The sequence below is a fragment of the Microchirus variegatus genome (assembly GCF_963457635.1).
Source record: "Microchirus variegatus genome assembly, chromosome: 17".
Classification (NCBI taxonomy): Eukaryota; Metazoa; Chordata; class Actinopteri; order Pleuronectiformes; family Soleidae; genus Microchirus; species Microchirus variegatus.
The window spans coordinates 13,931,265-13,950,545 of NC_139818.1; the positions used below are offsets into that span (position 1 = coordinate 13,931,265).

The 19,281-nt window shown below is 43.2% G+C and overlaps 1 protein-coding gene across 1 annotated transcript in view; it reads right to left on the minus strand.

Annotated features, from left to right (window-relative positions):
* Positions 1-6,477: 6,477 nt before the first annotated feature.
* Positions 6,478-19,281, minus strand: part of usp54b (ubiquitin specific peptidase 54b) — a gene marked incomplete at both ends in the record, with an annotated part of 41,071 nt that continues 28,267 nt past the window's right edge. Inside the window, 9 exons of the mRNA XM_083903674.1 lie at positions 6,478-6,692; positions 7,757-8,565; positions 8,675-8,687; positions 15,897-16,055; positions 16,155-16,282; positions 16,565-16,951; positions 17,963-18,182; positions 18,541-18,723; positions 18,951-19,143. Coding sequence (XP_083759800.1) covers positions 6,478-6,692; positions 7,757-8,565; positions 8,675-8,687; positions 15,897-16,055; positions 16,155-16,282; positions 16,565-16,951; positions 17,963-18,182; positions 18,541-18,723; positions 18,951-19,143 — 2,307 coding nt within the window. The remainder of the gene's footprint in view (positions 6,693-7,756; positions 8,566-8,674; positions 8,688-15,896; positions 16,056-16,154; positions 16,283-16,564; positions 16,952-17,962; positions 18,183-18,540; positions 18,724-18,950; positions 19,144-19,281) is intronic.

A 19,281-nucleotide genomic window follows, 5' to 3' on the forward strand; every position in this document is an offset into this window, starting at 1 on the left:
GCACCTTAGTTGTTGTTTGTCTTGGGAGAAAATGCTGCAGTTCATTTGTTAAAATATTACAATTCCTCTCTTATGATGAGAGGAATACAATTTTCTCAGCTCCAATACTTTGCAAAAGTCTTAGGACATCACCAGTTGTAGTTTCTTTATGTCTCTCAAATTCTGCAGTGGGCCACACCGTTCGTGAAGGGCCTTTTTTTCTGCATGGAGTTTGCATGTTCTCAACGTCTCTGTGGGTTTTCTCCGGGTTCTTCGGTGTCCTCCCATTGCCCAAAAACAAGCAATATGCGGATGAGACAAATTGTCTGAATTGTCCATTCTGTCTGCTCTAAATTGACCGTAAGTGTGAGAGTGGATGTTTGTCTCTGTATGTGGCCCTGTGATGTGATCTGTCCAGGGTGTACCCCGCCTATCGCCCTATGTTAGCTGATATTGACACAGCACCCACCGTGACCCTCATGTGGAGGATAAAGCGGTCGAAGGTGGATGGATGGAAATTCTGTGATCGTTTGGATTGGAACAATGTGGCAGGAAGTTGGTCTAGTAAATCTGTCGATCAGTTTAACTCATACAGCATGTGTATGTGACGCTCAAGCATGTCTTGAATAAAGACAGTTTTTTTCCGCAAGGGAAAGTAGAAAAACACAGGTTTTACCATTAAAACCTGGCTTCCTCCCACAGTCCAAAAACATGCAATATGGGGATTAGTTAAATTGGTCACTCTAAATTGACCGTAGAGTGTGAGTGAATGGTTGTTTGTCTCTATATGTGACCCTGCGATGGACTGGCGAACTGTCCAGGGTGTACCCCACCTATATAGCGCCCTATGTCAGCTGAGATAAGCACAGAACCCCCTGCGACCTTCCGGTGGAGGATAAAGCTGTAGATAATGGATGGATAGATGGATTAAATTAGGGCTCAACTCCAGTTTTGATAGAGCTAGGGCCGTGCTATTGTTCAAGTGTAAGTTAAATACTTGACACGTAAACCTATAGAAGCTGTCTTTCTGGAACCACACTGTGCGGAAAAGTAATTAAATACAGTACATCCCAAATATATGTGAGCATGATGACATCTGCATTGTGGGTGTTTTCTTTTTTTACAAACTGACTGCAAGTGATGTGAAAAAAAAAAATGTCACAGATATGTTAAGGTGGTTACGCCCCCTGTGGGAGTGCATTGGTAATAACTTTATTGCAAAAATACAGGTTCCCTCTATCCCCGAGCAACAACAGCCCAGAACTGACACACATAGTCTACACACACCCACTAACAAGAAACCATCTTTAGAAGTACCTGGTTCACTCTCTACCCTTTCTCTGACAATCATGCCATTCACGAAACACACACTTTCATCCGAGTTTACATTCATTCACTCTCTTTCTCCACCGTAATCTCTCCTTGTTGCTCTTTTTGCATTCCATCGAATGACAACGTAAGTAGTAGATGCAGAACAACTAAGTTCACCAGCAGCATTAAACATGAGATTCTCCTTCTTCCTCTCGGGTGTCTTGGCCAGAGTCTCTGAGAGAGCGCCCGCGGGTGGGTGTGTCTGCCTCCTGACTGTCTCTGATACAGGATTGTGAGGGAAGGTTGATTTGCATAGCGGACTCATGCGCTACAATTGGCTACATTCTCCCACATCCAGAACTCCAAAAACAATCAAACAAATAAACCAAAAACATTGACAAAAATTTGAACCTAAATGAAAAAAAAACAAAAAAAAAACAGAAGGTCAATGTTAAATAAGCTCTCTGAGTTAAGTGCCAACCTTTGGTTTAGTTACAACGATCAATCAACATCACTGAAGTCTTGAAGAACTTCACATAGGCCAGTTTTTCTTTGAAATAAGGACTTTGTTATTTTATATAATATTTTATAAAGCATATAATAAATGTTCTCTACATACGTCAAAATGCTACTCAGTAAACGGGGAGAGAATTAACTTTTACCTGTTCATTATAATAACCGTTCATATAACTGAGGAATGGTTGACATCTCTAAAGAAGATAGCTCACTGGCTGAAAATATACCTCTAATACATATATATCATATAAAGTATGTTCATATTAGACCTGTCACTGTCTCAGGCTGAAGATGAGCATTTTTTTTTCTATTCACATCTGAGATTGCAAAATCAGCTTCAGTGGGAGAAAGAAATCATAAAATGTGAATTAATAAGTGCCACTGAAGTTCACCTGAGGCCTTTTTAAGTAAAACAAACACCACTGATTTCTCTCAAACTGCTTCTCGGTCAAACAGCCTTCGCAAAGTGCACTTCTGCCAAATAATCCCGCAAAGCGCACTTGAGTCATCTCTCGTTTCACGGATAAAGCCGGAGAGAAGGATTTCCAAGCCTACATTCCCCTTGAATACTTCTCGACTTTCCTTCCCTGCTGGCCTATTTCTGGTGCTACTGTTTCCTGTTAGGAAGGAAGAAAGCAAGCAAGGATAACAGAGAGCAAGAAAGGAAAGGAGCAGAGAAAAAAAAAAAAGGAAGCGCTTTTCTTGATTAATCTCCCGGTAGAAACGGGAGAGCTGTCATTAGGTCGGCGAGCGGTTTGGGGGCGGAAACTCCAGCTAGACACTTGTGAAGTGCACTCCACTCGTATTTGAAATGCAGACATGAGGAAGTACCACTTTAAGTTTATCAATATTCGTTAATTATCATTATCAACATTCCATAAGGTCTTATTAATTAACATACAGGTTTCATACATGTGTTTTTCTGTACATGACTTTTTAGTTGTTAGAGAGTTCAGTCTCGGGCGGGTTTACTGTGCGCACACACAGAGAGAAGAAAACAAACGGACAAACCCGAAAAGGAAGAGAGAAAAAAATATGGCTGTCCATCTGAAACAGTTCGGCTAAGTGTGCGTCCAACAGGAAATGCCCGTGAAGAAAGAGGAAGAGGCGTGGCTACTTGGTAAGAACTTCCCCCTGAGCTGAGGGTCCTGTGAGACAGAAGGTCAAGTCTGCTGAGAGCTCAGGTCCCAGTCAGACCGGGGGCCGATGCCACACCAACGGCAAACTGAAGACGCCTTTATGACCGCGGCATGCTCGCCAGGCTGGCTACACAGGAAATCCCTCTGAAAACCAAGGGGGAGACAAGAAACAACAGTCCAGGGAAGTAAGGGAGGAAGCTTGAGGTTGTAGTTGGGTTCAGAGTGACTGCATAGACAGAATAGTAGGTTAAAGGGCGGGGGGGGGGGGGGGGGGGTTAGGCAAAAAGGGGCGAAGCAGGTTGCTGCAGGCGCTGAGGGAGGCTCTACATCAGTGCAGATGTGCATGTGTGCGTGCATGTGTTTTTGCGTGTGCATGTCGTTTTGAGGGAGGAGGAGGAGAAAAGATGGGGGATCGTAGCTGAGTTTGATCCTCCTGAGCCTGGTCTGTCAAGGTGAGGCCATCGAGGACCCTGGTGCCGCTGCCCCATGTGGGAGTGGACGCGGTGAGACATTAGTGGAACAGAGCAGGGCTCTGGTCGGATGGCAGCTTGACCCCCGTCAGACACAGCCAGAAACTCCCCGCGCTGCCCGACAACTCCTGGACAAGAGGAGAGAGTGAACAGAGGGGTCAGATCAGAAAGCTGTAGTGTGCAACTTCAAAAAAACGACGGCAACATTGAACTGGTGAAGCAAAACGGATGCGAACAGGTTGGAGGATGATTGAAAACACAAAGATGCACCCATGAAAGTTTCATAGATAATGTGGAAAAATCCATTTGCCAGTTTGATGGGATGAATATTTCTTGTCTCCATCCACTGTTGCTGTATCCACACACACATTTTCAGATGGAGGTGGCATACTAGTAATGTTACATTACGATGACCAAAAAGACCAAACAAAAGCAGAATAATAACTACAAAAATCATCAAAGGTATACACACTGTAGCTTGAACATGGAGGTGAACATACAATAACAAATATAAAATGTGTTGTGGAAAACTACATTTGGCGTCTTCTTCTTTGTTCTAAGTTTTATTAGATTACACATGTGGATTTCATTAGTCTGAGGTGAATTGTTTATTGAGTGATTCACAAATTTTCCTGTAAACGCAAATTTGATTCAACATTATTGATTTGGATATGTGATTATACATAAGTATATACATATATATATATATATATATGTATGTGTATGTATATGTATATGTGTGTATTTATATGTATATGTAATTATGTATATGTAATTATGTATATGTATATATGTCTATGTATATATATGTATATGTGTATATATATATATATATATATGTATATGTATATGTATGTATAGTAAACCTTTTGGCGTATACCGCATTGTTTACTTAAGCCCAGATGTGGACCCATTTGAATTGATTTCACCTCAGATCTAATCAAATAGAAGATAGAGAAAAGAAATCTGACGAGCCAGTGTTTGCACTCGCTGCTTTTGTAATCGTATTGATTTCTGATTTGCTAATTATTAAAGCGCTAACGTCTCAATAGGGAAATGTTATCATTGATTACAAAAGGTCAATCAGTTAATTGAGCTTTTCGTGAGATTATATTAAAAAAAAGGTAGATTATTAAAAGATTGTTGACTCTATTACTCTATCATCCAGGTCGCGTGGCGTTTATACATTTTTGGTTATTATTCTAACCTGTGTTAGTGTTCTTCCTTATATTATTGTTTATCTTAACTCTTCTGAGGGAAAGGACCGATAACTCGGTGGAATGCAGTCCTCTCTGAGTTTGACCCTAGGTATCAGCAGAGGAAGGTGCTGGACCTCTCGACCTTTTGTCTCCCCTCTAAATTACAGATATATACATTAACTCTTGGGTTCTTTGGCAGTGCAACAGAGGAAGTGTTAACATGTTGTTGTTGTTGGTGTTTGGCATTATCTTAATTCTCATTGGTACTGAGCTGTCATCAATAAAGCTTTTCATCACTGACTCCAGAGACTCCATCACTGGTCGTCTCACCTGATAATCAAAATCTCCTCAAAAGGTGATACAACCACTCCAGCATACAGCATACAATGTAAAGAAAACTCCCAAAAACATTACAAAATAAATCAAGTATAATAAAATAAAGTATGTCACAGAATAGAGGAGTTGTGTTTTTAAATACTTAAATGCCTCAGAAAAAGTCCTGTATGATTGAAGATATGACGGGACCAGACTCCAAGATAGACTTATAAATTAAGATACAGCAACACAAGCATACAAGAGATGAACCTCAAAGCTCCATGATAAACTGCATGCAGAGAATGGAAGCTGTGAGAGGAAGCATGCACGTAACACTTCACCACAGCAACACGCTTCTTTTTGTCCTCAAAGAACAGACTTAATTCTAAAATAAAACCCCAATTAATGGGTTTATGGGACATGGATAAAATATTTTTTTTTCCTGAAAGAAAGATGTCTTTTTTTCCCCTGTGGTTCAACCCAGTTATTTTAATCTAAGATATTAAAAATAATAATAAAAATACAGTGTCTCTGCTAAAGAGATGCTGTAATTGGCATATGATAAACAACATGTTATAAGAAAGGCGGATACTGTGAGGTGCGATACGTGTACAAAGTGACACCTCTGTCACAAAAACATGCAGCTTGGCAAATTTCAGCACACTGTAAAGGGCGATTTGCACTGATTCTGTTGCTCTGACTATATTTTGAATTATTATCCATGTCTTAGTGTAATTTGACACTTGACACATGGCATCTTTGCACAGGGATAAAAAAGAACTGGCTGTCCACAGTAAAAAAAATAATAAATACATAATCAGTCCACATCCCCACGATACAGCCATGTGCAAACAGGGGCTTAGCCTACTTTAGTGCCGGATGAGTCTGCTTTGCCAGAAACTAAAATGCTCACCAGTGTTTTCATAAAATACCAGGACAAGACTTAAAACCTCGCAATTCTGTTTTGATTCTAAAGCTGCTCTCAAAACATTCATCTGGCACACAAGTATACTGTCCCCATTCTTCACATGTACATATTACATGTAACATCATGTAAGCTTTACCTGTAAAGCAGTGGAGGGAGGTGGTCATGACAAGGTGTTGGTGATGAGGATGATGGAAGAGATGATAGTGGTGGAATAGCAACAGGGACTCAGAAGAGAGGAAGTAAGCAAGGAGAGGAACTGACATCAGTCTGCTTCACCTTAGAGGGAGAGAGAGGAAAGAGAAGGACGAGAAGCACAGAGAAAGAGGACAGAAAAGCAGGACAAACAGCGGGGAAGAAGAGCACAGGGGAAAGCAATGTGTAAAGTGCCACGGTGATGTATCAGGCAGATGCAGTTCAAGAGCACAGCCATAAGGGGGCAGCAGAGAGCTGAGGGAATGCCACTCACAAAGCTGCGGGTAGCAGTCATGCGGCTGCGGCGCGAGGTCACTACTGTGCCACTCAGGCTGCGTCCAATTTGCCTCCGATTTTCCCCATCGTCAGGCTCCGCCCCAAAGCGCAGATCACGCAACATCATTGGCTGCGGGGGGACAAAATGTCTGTCAGATGTTGGAAAATGGATCCAAATGCTGACCTGTGGGGGCGAGGGTGGGTTGCGGAGTGTTGCAATTTAAAGACGCCAGTGTCACCTTGTTGAGGTAGGTGGGGGTGCTGGTGCAGTCTGCCCCGTACACACTCCTCTCCATGTCTGCGTTGGGGGTCTTAGAGCGACCCTGCCCTCCCACCCTGGATATGAGCCTCTCTGATGGGCTGCAGCCTGGAGACACACACAGTCAGCAGGTGACACGGTGAACACAGCCTGAGCCTCCTCTGCAAAATACGACATGTGCCATTTGACTTAGGCTCATTAGCAGCCGGATACACTTCTTCTTACTACTGTACTATATATCACAATACCATTCTGATGCAAACACAAGATGAAATTTTTTTTATGGTTGCACTATCAACAAATTAAAAAATCTCTGTATCATATGCAATATTCTATAAGCGTTTTACAGTTAATTATATCTGGGAACTCTGATTTCAGCTGAAGCAAATTTGGGGAACAGGTGACGACACCAAAAACCAGGAAAAGGGAGTTTTATGATGTACTGAAAAGGCAGTAATGCAACATTTCAGATGCCAAAAGCCATTAAACACCGAAAAAACAAAGTTCTGTAATTCGGTGAAAATAATGTGGCAAAGAAATCTCTGAAGAACAGTGAATACATATAAAAACTGAAAAGCAGTCATTTTAACTGGAACCTCAATCAATTGCAATGGAGCTATGGATTTTCACAGATTTACAAAGAAAGAAGAGTGAGTGCAAACATAAAAACATGGATGTGACCATGACTTTTCAGTAAATACAAGATTAGGAATCAAACTAAAGTATGCACAAATGTCTGTTTTGAAAACTAACAGCAAAACCCTGACTATCTGACAAACAGTCCAACATATATATACATTTTCTATTAATAGTGTTTAAAATTGGACTACTATTTGCAGAATTTGGTTCACAATTGAGCTACATAATTAGCAGTGTTATATGATTATGGAATCCACTCTATTCATTATTTGGGGATTAATATACTATTATGAATGAAGTTTGAATACTACTTAACAAAGTGCCTCTTGGTTTGGTGTGTGAGTGTGTGTGAGTGTGTGCACACTTGCATTTGTTATGTTTTTATGACCTTTTCTGGCATAACTACTGACCATAGACATTAGGACATTCATCCTCATGGTAGCAATAGCTAGTTAGGATTAACTGGTTGTGTTTAAGGTTAAGGATGCCACTTTGTTGAGGCTGTGTGTGTGTGTGTGTGTGTGTGTGTGTACCTGTCTTTCCTGCTTGTAGACTGGCCTGGTAAAGGGAGTCGAGCTCTGACAGCTCAGCCTCTTCGCGTTCGCTGCGAGGGCCACTGTGTTGCCCTGGGGCATGCTGGGAGCCGTAGTGCCCTGGAGAGGACTGGCAACTGTAGCTGTAGTTCTGGCTGGACACCCGCGGCCCGATGGGGACACAGCAGTCTGGGGGTGTGCTGTACGGCGTCACCACGGCATCAGGGCGGTCCAAACTCCAGGAGGACCAATGACGTGTGCTGCCGTCAGAGGCGGCTCCGTGCCTCAGCCAGTGCTGAGTGGCGACGGCCGGGGACTGGGGCTGCGGCGGCTGCCAGAGAGGCGCGAGAGGTTTCCTCTCCCCGGTTGCTTCCAGGGGGGAGGGCGGGGGAGAGGGTGGAGGGGGGAGGTGTGTGTGTGGGGGTTCAAGGTGTGTGGAGTGTGCGGTGTGTGTATCCCAGAGACGCAACGGAAGCGAGGGCAGAGAGATGGCGAGATGCTTCCCGAGAGGTCTGACGCTCACCCCCCCTGCCTGCAGCAGCTCGCACATCCTCACCCCTGTTCCCACCCTCCCAACCTCCTCTTCCTCTCTTCTCCTCCGCACACAGCCACCCTCGTCCTCCTTCGCTCGGCTGGAAGGGGCACAAGGGTGAGTAATGTTGAGGGTGAGAGGGGGGCGAGGGGGAGCCGGCCGATAGAGTGGAAGGGGCGGGTCCGGGCCCAGAGCAGAATCCTGGTTGGGCACTGCCACGTCTTCTTCCTCCTCCTGATTGGGCGTCAGCAGAACTTGGACCGGGCCAGGCTGTTCACTAGAGGATAGTGAAGGAGAGGGAGGGTGTCAGTCAGCCAGCAGCACAAAAATAAAGAAGCAGAAGACGGAGGAGGAGGAGGTGGGGGGGGGGGCTGTAGTGCTCTGACGTCAGGTGAGTTACTGCATAGAGGGAAGGTCACAACAGCATATCAGGATAAACAAGCAGACACCGATACACACAAACACACACACACACACGCTCACGTACAAAACAAACAGCGACACACACATACAATGATGCAGCCTTGTGCAAAAGCGTTGCTCTGTGCATTTCGCAGCCATGCTGCTCGTGAATCAGGCGTCACGAGCGTCACTTCCTGATCTGAACATGCTGTATGAGTGACTCGGACGAGGAAAAGATTTTTTTCGACTGTAATCTGATTTTCAAAACAGTCTAATCCACGCTCTCTGCTGCACCGAGAACCTGGCGCAGTACGTCGACACTGAGGATAAATGTTCTGCTTCAACAGTGCGGAGTAGCTCAGTCTCACGGGGACACTATATTACTTTATTGATTTACATATATTGATATGTGGAGGTTATGATGTATGTTGGATGTTCTCGTACATATTCTGCAGTCTATCGCTGGGAACTAGTGTGTGTGTGTGTGTGTGTTGGTATTTGTGAACAGCAAGTCAGTGAATGTGCGTGTGTGTCTATTTTGATCCAAGTGTGCGAGTGCAGGCCTATATGTGTCGAAGTAGGATCCAGCCCACCCCCCCATCCCCCCACATTAACTCTCCCGTCTCTTTTCGGCCTCAGTAATTACCCAGCAGGCTTTGCAGCAGCGGGCCATAAATCAGAGGCTTGTGTTGATCAATAGAGGAGAGGAGGAAGGTAATAAAAGCGGCTGAGTGCTGAGCTTTACCTCCACCACCACCACCACCACCTCCTCCTGTTACTTCAGTCCTGCTGTTAACAGTTTGGATTTACAGTTTATTAATTCTCGAGCAAATTTCGCTGCAGTTTAAGCTAAAGCTGAGGCGAACATTAACAATTAATACGCCAACGATCGTCGTCTTTATTCGGCTGCAGCACTGAGACTCCTCACCGCATCTCACAGGAGAATTACTATATTAGTAATTTCCTATCTCAACACAAGGCTAAGTTTACTTTGAGATGCTCGTTGACGTCTTTTTTAGACTAGATGTATATAGTTATTGTTATTATTGTTATCGTATTTGTCTGATCTATAAAATTATATGGACAAGAGGAAACCTCACACATTCCTAAAGCCTCACATTACCCAATACATGTGAGAAAAGACACAGATACTCAAAGCTCAATGAATTGACCAAATAAAAAATAGATATCTTATGATAACTAATAAATACATTACATTTATTGTAAAAAGAGTATAAATTAGTATCCCTGGATTTTTTTGTTGTGAAGTCTAAAGGTTCCATCTCATCTCATAACTTATTTATAACAAATACCCAATTTATACTGCATATATTATTTTATGTTATCACACAGTTTAGATTTGGAGTCTGTCTGCTTTTACATATTAAAGTTTTCACTACATTTTGGAACAAAAAGCTTAAAATAAAAATGTTTCCATTTGCGGGGGAAAAGCTCTTGTTGAAAACAAACTGCTGATGCTGACTTTTCCTTCACACATATACAAACAAACAAACAAAAAAACACCCTAACACATCAAAAGTGAAACATACTGACACACAGTTCACCGCAGCAAGAAGCAAAAAAAAAAAAAACACAAACCACAGCACAGAATCTCTGACTGCAATCTCAAAGCAGGACACAGGGCAGAAACTGCAGCTTCACAGTGCGTGGAAGAAAAGATCAGCAGAGCACACGGCGGCACACGGCGACAAAGAACGGGCACACACAAAAAAAAAACAATGAAGGGAAGCGGTGAAGCACAGAAAAGCAGAGAGCAACACAACCTCTCTGTTATTATTCTCGGTGGCAACACAGAGCTCAGAAAAGCAGGCTTTTACTGCACTGCAACAGACACACAAACACAGAGGGAGAAGAAGTTACTGGATATAGTCAAATGTGTGTGCTTGGAAAAACACACGCACATTCAGACGCACGCACACGCACACACACATACGGAGACAGCAGGGTGCGAGAGTGCTGTGCTTGGGGTTTCACAAAGAAAAAAAAAAAAAAAAAAGGGAGGATTCTGGGATTTTGAGCAGCCAGAGCTGAAGACAAACACACAAAGGTGTTTTTTTTTAAACAGCCAGCACCCAAAAGGACACACACACACACACACACACACACACACACACACACACACACACACACAATAGTCCTAAAGTGGGTTTGAGTACAAGTGAGGGAGGGGGGTAAATAAGAGGGTCTGAGGTACCATTGCAGACACATAAGGAGGTGACAGTGTTGGTACCTGTGAGGCCCCTGCGGACGGACGCTTCCCGTCTGCCGTTCCATTTCCTGTTCCTGCCTGCGTTTGATTGGGCCCCCAGTGCTCCTCATGCACGCAGCTACAGCCAATCCGCTATGAGCGTTAGCCTCATGCAGGGGTCTGAGCACAGCTGAGGATGTTACCGATAGAGCGGGAGGAGGAGGGGGGGAAAAAAGACAGAAAGATATATATATATATCGACAGGGAGAGTGAGGTCACCGGAGTATGAGTGGGACAAAGTTGAGACAGAGAAGAGCAGAAAGAGTGGTTATGATGGGGGCTGGCATGCGTTACGCTCTTCGAGTCTACATGTGTATTCTATACAGTTGCAAAGTGGGAGTGGGTGTTAAATGATTACTAATAGTCTAGTTTAAACTGATTAAATTAACAACTTTAAAAAAAGGGATTATGATAAGAAGCTATTATATGGATATAAGGAGGTCAACTCGGAATACTAAGTAGTTTGGATGAGCTGATACTGATACTTAGTTCAATAACGGTCAAAATTACTGGACTGGATGTCGGACAGATAAAAATGTAAATCTGATGCAATCAAAAAATCCTGTACATAAATATATATATATATATATATATATATATGTATATACGTCACTATAAAAGTTACTGAAAATCAGCAACAGCGTTTTGGCAGAGTCATGTTGTAGGCTGCTCATTTATTCTCTATGGAAGAAGGAGAATTTGTTACATGGAGAATCATGTCTGCACTCTTGGAAATGAAAGTGCTCAGTAGAACCATATAAGGTTCTTCGGCTTGTCCTCATAGGAGAACCCTTTTTGGCTCCACCTGGAACCGTTAGTGTTACCAAGAACCCTTGAAAAACAAATGGTTCCCGGTAGAACCTCAGCCCATGTAGAAGAACACTTTTAGAACCCTTATTTCTAAGAGTGTGGAGTAAGATACTCAAACGTGATATCCAGCATTCCCCAGTTTACAATTCTGCTGCTTACGCTGAGCTGCAGACAATAAATTCCAATTCATTCGGTTCACGTTCACACCCTGGGCCAGTTTCACACGGATTTATGCCCTATTTATTTATGAGTATTTTGTTCCCGATCACATCCAAAGAGCACGTCGGGTTTGCTGCAGCTCGGGGGCATCGTGGGTGTCGTGGCACTCCGGCCATCGATCACGCCATCTCAACTGCAAACGTATAAAGATGTACGAACTTCTCATTTATTCTCTCAACGTAGCTCACGTTGGCAAATGGCAAAAAAACACACTCCCCACCACTTCACAACTCTGGTGTTAATGTATCAATATGTTAATTTATTCTGCAGTTAGTGAGTCAAAGACATTAGATCAAATGAGGAGCAAAGTTGAGGCTACGTTCACTGAGCTACAGGAGGAGAAGAAAAAAACAAGGGACAGGTCAAAAGATTTGTTTTCAGAGAAAGCTTTTCTTTAGTACGTAGCCTTGTGAACGCACCCTGAATGGTGTTAGTTTGTTATAACTACGATGCAGTAAAGGAGAACGATTGAAGGAGGGCTGAAGGCCGCTCTCTTGTTGTTGTTGTTGTTGTCGTCATCAGTAATGACCTCTTACAGCGAGGCACTTTGTCTGGAGTTCACCTGAAACCATTGATACGGATGTGGAAACTCAAGTTCCGTTATGTAACCCGCGCCATAGTGATGCCATCTGTTCCTTTTCAGAAATGTGTCCTTTCAGTTCATCAAGGTTGAATGTACTCGCAGCGATGTGTGTGCGTGTGTGTGTGCGTGTGTGTGTGTGTGCGTGTGCGTGTGCGTGTGTGTGTGTGTGTGCGTGTGTGTGTGTGTGTGTGTGTGTGTGTGTGTGTGCGTGTGTGCGTGCATGCACGTGAGCGAGCCGGGCACATGTGTCTGTGTGTCAGATACATGAGTATGAACACACAGGAGCACACACACACACACACAAATGGTAGGACAGACAGGACATGGAATAATAACCCCTGATATAGATTTAGTTTGTGCTGAGCTGGAGGGGAAAACCTGCACACCTGCATTTCACACATGACTCACTCTCTCTCTCTCTCTCTCACACACACACACACACACACACACACGGAATATGGACTTAAATTTTGTCTTTCCAGCAGTGTCAAGCCTTTCCAGGCCTCTATGGACATAAGTCACAAATGTGTACTACTTGAAAAATAAGGTTTACAATAGTGTGCAGTAAGACCAGGCTCTTTTCCACTACAGTTCTTTCTTTGGTGCTTAACGGCGGGTGGAATCCATAATGTGGAATTTCCTCTCCTTTATTTTCTTTAAAGACATTATTTACAGTACGAGTAATGTGTAATTTTGTGTGCAATGCACAGATAGTTCGATATAAACGTTGATGCCGCGTCAGCTGAGGCTCATGGGAATAAAAAAACGAAAAAAAAAAAAAGCCCTCATTTTGGCAGGTATTTTAAAGGTTTTATAATGATTCGTGCCACAGGACACATGACTGTGCACATTTTCATTTAAATCCATTAAGGGCATGTCGAGTTGTCTCAAATGAACAAATCTCAAAGTCATTGTGGGGCTTAAGGAAAAGTCTGGGGGGATCGCGGCAATCATTAGGAGCCATCATGAATGTCTGTAGCAAATTTCATGGCAAATTTCTGGGTCAGTCAAGTGAAAATAAAAATGTGCTAAATCGCTGCAGAGGTCCCAGTGTCCGACGCACACCAGATGAGTGCCAAATACACTTCCCATAAAGCACCTGTTTGACCCGTCCTCTCTGGTGTGCACCTACATTTTTCAAAACCACATTCTCCTTGTTTGGGATGACAATGAGTGGCCCCCCCTTAATCCTGAAATGAGATTACTCGGATGATGTAAAATGACAAATTGAGCCAAATATTCTAAATATCCGACGAAAATCTCCTCTCGGAACCACAGGCGAGATTAGAGTCTGTGTGGCTATTAAATTAACAGGTTAAATTAACATCTTCGTCTACAGCTCTAGAATACACACACACACACACACACACACACCTCACACACGCAAAAACCCGATATATACAGTTATGAAAGCACATACTGAATTAATGACCGAATAGAGAATATCGACGTAGAGAGACAGATGCAGCGACAGACGAACAGATGGGGGAAGAGGACAGAGAGGAGGTCAGACAGAAACATGGACAAATAAGTCACTGTCACCACTTAACAAGACAACAGGTGATAATGCGAACTCACCAGGTGAGATTTTCACACAAGGATACGCTCGATGACAAATTGATGAAAAAAGAAAAAGAGGAAAAAGTCTCACAGCCCTCCATTACAAGTGTAATCGCCTCTGTTTAATTATTTTTCGAGGTGAAAAGCGAGGGTGGATTTGAAATGAACTGATGGCTCTTCACTATCCGGGTTTTGAGAAGTTGCCCTGTGCTGTTTTAAAGGCAGGTATGATTCCATGTAAAGAGGTAGTTCACTCTTAGAAATAAAAGTGTTAAGAACCATATAAGGTTCTTCAGCTTGTCCTCATAGGAGAACCCTTTTTGGCTCCAGGTAGAACCTTTTTATAAATGTTCCACCTGGTTTCCTTTTGGAGGGTTCCACCAAGAACCCGTTTAAAAGCCTTTATTCAGGAAAGGGGTTTTAAAGGGTTCTCTGGATCAAAATGGTTCTTACTGGAACCATTAGTGTTACCAAGAACCCTTGAAGCAAATGGTTCCAGGTAGAACCTCAGCCCTTGTAGAAGGACCCTTTTGGAACCCTTATTTCTAACAGTGTAGTTCACACATGTTTTCTTAAAAAAAACTCTATTCATCTGATGTTAATTTGCCCAAAGATAAATAATCTACAACATGATTCGCAAAGTGTGACAGTACTGCAGGTGTGCTGTGAAAAGTCAGTAATAACAAATAAATAAATAAATAAATAAATAAATAAATAAATAAATAAATAAAGTAAATGTGTTTTTCATTTTCAGTTTTGTAACCAAATTATACCTTGCTGGAAATCGCCCAAAATCAAAATGCTTTTAAGAGAACGGTTATTTATCGTGGCATCAATTATTGGAATAATTGTCCACTGAATATACGCAAACTGAATAGTAAAGTATCTTTCAAGTACCATTTGAGAATACACTATTTAAGTTTGTGAGTTGGGGATGGACAGACAGAATGTAACAATGAATGTAATGCTCTAAGAACTTATTCTGTACATTTATTGATATGTTTATAATGATGTCTCCAATGTTTCACTGCTTTTAAATTAGATTTTGTAAGAATTTATTCTGAAAATGTACTGATGATGCTTATAATTATGTCTGCAATGTTTCACTGCTTTTAGATTTTGTAAGAACTTATTTGTGGACCCCAGGAAGACTAGCTTGTCTAACTTTGGTGACAGCTAATGGGGATCCTTTTAAATAAACAAATAAATAAAAAACCTTGCTGGAAAAATATACAATAGATTTTAAGAAATAATTTATAAGGAATAAAACAAAGCAATGGTGTTTAAATTCTATTTTCAAGGCTTCTTCATGTTGATGTTGGTTTTATTATTGTGGAGTTTTGTGTGTAGGTATCCCATGTCAGCCAGTCACAGGCCTACTATTTCAGTATTTGGACTAAATTATTAATTGTTTAATTTACGTTGATGGATAATTACGCACGTTGTTGTGAAGCTAAATGTATCAAAATTTTTGTATCAATACTTTATATGGGGAATTATTGATCCTCGTCTTGTGTGTTGATCAGAGTCGTGGTTTAAGGTTTGGTTTTGGGCCTCACAGAGTTTTCAGATTTCAAAGTGGGCCCCTGCACTCATAGTTTTGGGAATGGCTGCTCTATAAACTGTAGGCATGAGGACAAAACCTGCCTTTATTTTAATTCATTTTCATTAACCGACTTTACAATCCTATAAACATTTATACTTGAAAACATTTTTTTCCTTCTCCACCCACTTTTACACCATTATTCCTTCATTCTTTTCTTACCCTGGTGTTGGAGCTGGTCCAGGTCCATGAATTTGCTGGGTTTGGGGTTGAATCCCATGGCCGCCTCCCGCTCCGCCTCCCTCCGCTTCTGCTGCTCCTGCTGGCGAGCTCTCCTCGCCACCTCCTCCTGCAGCTCGTCCAGCTCGCTGCGCCCTGAGCCTGAACACACATCGCGCAAGATATGAGGTGAATCATGTGTGAATCGCAGCAGATGCACGGTGACGTAACAGTAGTGCGTAGATATACGCGGATGCACACCTGTGGTGGTGCGTCTACCCCAGCTGGCTGAGGGCAGCTCCTGCAGGATGGCACCACTGCTCTTTGACTTGGGCACTGAACGCCATGACGGTCCTGACATCAGCACCCGTTTCTGTTGCCCCACCTCCCTGTGGAGAAACGTACAAAGACGATATAGAGAGAGAGGGAGCAAGAGACAAAAGGGAAACACTGTTGAGAATGCCAATTATATAGATAGACAAATGTGCTCAGTGATTGATCTGTTGCTAAGCCCCTCTACTGTGGGACCATTTGTTATTATTAGTGTCACATTTATATTTGATGCTGATAAAGTGGAACTGAATGGGAAAAGAGTGACAAAGAAACCAACAGAGGGAAAGATGATGAACAAGAGGGAAGCAAAAGTAGAGACAGTAATCGTAATTTCCTACCTATCGGGGCTGCTGCTGTTTCGCTCGCTGCTCTCGTAGCCACTCTCCATTCTCTGAATGAGACGTGGCTGGTGCTCCACCCCTCTCAGAGGCGGAGGGGGAGGGGGACCCATCGTCCGCCCGCTGCCCAGAGACCTGGGCTGCCCCACCAGCCCAAACCCCGTCTCCAACTCCCCTATCGCTCTCCGTTCCACCTCCGGTAGCCCTGGCTGTGTGGGTGGAGTGGGCCCCGCCGAGGGGAGGGAGTCCCGGGGCTCCGGAGGAAGAGAGGGACCAGGCAGGGTGTTGTATCCCAGAGAGGAGGCTCGCTGGCGGATGAAGATGCTATCGATGTTCAGGGCCTCTCTCCGAGGCCTCCAGGTGGGCCTGTAGCGGCCTCCAGAAGAGCTGGAGAACGAGGGAGAGAGCTTTAATGTTATATAAAGAAATACAAAATGATATGGCTCTTCTCATTTTGATGATTAGGGATATACACGGTTTCATGAACATCAATGCATAATTGAAAGAAATGTTTTATAAAATGCTTTTAAAATTAATTATGTGCAGTGCCTATAAAAAAGAGGCTAATGTACAGTGCATGGGCTTCTCAGTTTTAGATGTTGCAGTTGTCATGTATTATTAAACAGTATGAGGAGCATGTGAAATTTACAAAGAATACCAGGAATATATTTATATATATAGATAAGAGAGAGCCAGAGACATGATTGCTTTGGATGTTTTGCATCAGATTTGTAAAATGTCTTTCTGTCCATGAACCACAACTAACTGATTTATTGAATTTTCACTCTGGAGAATAAATTACAAATGTCAGATAATTAATTATCTGACATTTATCTCGATAATTATCTACAATGACTGATTTGAACATTTTTGCCCACCCTTAAGTATTGTATTGTACTTAAGTTGATTCAAAGTCCAATAATCGTTTAAATATCCCCTAAAATATCCATAAGAGATTTGTGTATCTGGCAGTTTTCTTCCTTCTTTCTTCCCTCATTATTAATTTTCCTCAGATTTGTGACCCCAATCTCTGGGGTCTTTTGGACCAGCGTATCTATAAATAGTGGCGATGTAATGGATCAATATTAACAACCTAATAACGTACATATGAATTAAAAGTCTCGATAAAACCTAATATTTAACGTTTCACATGGGGGGGCAGATGGAAGAACAGAAAATAACTGATTCAGTGAATAAAATGAAGTTGCGGAATCACACGACTGATATGAAAAGTAGCAGAAACGGCGTTTAACAGCTAATGATGAGGAAAACAACAACATTCCTCTACTTAGTGCAAGACGCAAACATTAATTCAGTAATACAAGTCATCAAGTTATAGCAAAATATGGTTGAAAGTTTTGATACATTTGGATAGAAACCTAGCTATAGGTGCAGTACCTGGACTTGCTCTCACTGCTGGTGCTTTCATCCTCCCAGTGGGGGCCCCCAGCCCCACCCTCACAGCCCCCTACTCCTGACGATGAGGAGGAGGAGAGGGGACGAGACGAAGACGAGGAGGAGGTTAGAGGCCGGCGGGAGGACAGGAGGAAGACGGCCGTCTCCTTGTACTCCTGCAGCGGAGGAGAGGGAGGGCGGGGGGGACCCTCCACTGCTGACTCTGAACATGTGAGAAGAGGTTGGAAAGGTTGGGGGGGGGGGGGGGGGGAGAAAGTAAAACCAATAACTTTTATTTATCCCACAGGGAGCAATTATCTAGGCAGCAATCCAAGTAAATATGAGGATGAGCACTAATGAGGCGCATAAAGAGAAATGTCTGCAATGATGAAGCACGGGACAGAAAAAATAAATCACTTCATATCCTCTGAAATTTGAATCCTGACCTTTGTTTGCTCTTAGTTGTTCTACAGTTACTCTTACACTCTGACAACGCTGAGGTCACTTGTGCATTTGCGCTTGTTTGCGAGTTTTTCAATTTGCTCTTTTGTGAGTTTAAATTTGCGGGCTCCAGCATTTACCTCTGGCGTCAACAGCGTGCGGTGGCGTGCCAATGTCGTAATTACAGACCACCGTGGTCTGGGATTCACTGGAGAGGTGGCTGCCTGTGGACTGGTGGAGAGATCGGCTTCGAGAGGCGCGGTGACTCGAGCTGTCTGTCGAAGAGTCCGTGCGAGTGTCGCTGGATATGGATGGCTCCCGGCCTGGGAGAGAAGCGAAAGACAAAGATGTGACCTTTTAGTTAATCCTGGTTTTCAATATGTTAATAGTCAAAGGAGGGGGGGGGAAACAAGTTCCGTCTCTGCAGCATATACAGAAGGATTACAGGGTTGAAGGTCAGACCTTTAAAGCTGTAACCTTGCATGCCCCAGATGATAAACACAAAGTAATCTGATCTGATCTGTAGCAGAGTATGTCATCTTTGCTGTACCAGAGTCTTCGCTGTCGTAACCAGCCTTGCTGCTGCAGTGCTGGAGCTCCAGCTGCGGGTTGGAGCTGGTACAGGGGTTGGGGCTCTCCTGCAGTATCACTGGCGTCCCACGGGGGTCAGCGTAGAGCAGCAGCAGGGGCTGATAGTGGCCTTTGATACAGCGAGACACCACGTCCTTCCACTTCGGGCCGATCTGTAGGAGCAGCATTGGAACAAGCACACTCATGTTTCCCCTTCGATAAAGAAATGAACTCGTGCTCAAATATAGAATTGCAACAAAAGACCAAATTTAGCTCCAATACCTGCAGACGACAGAAAGATAGAATTACAC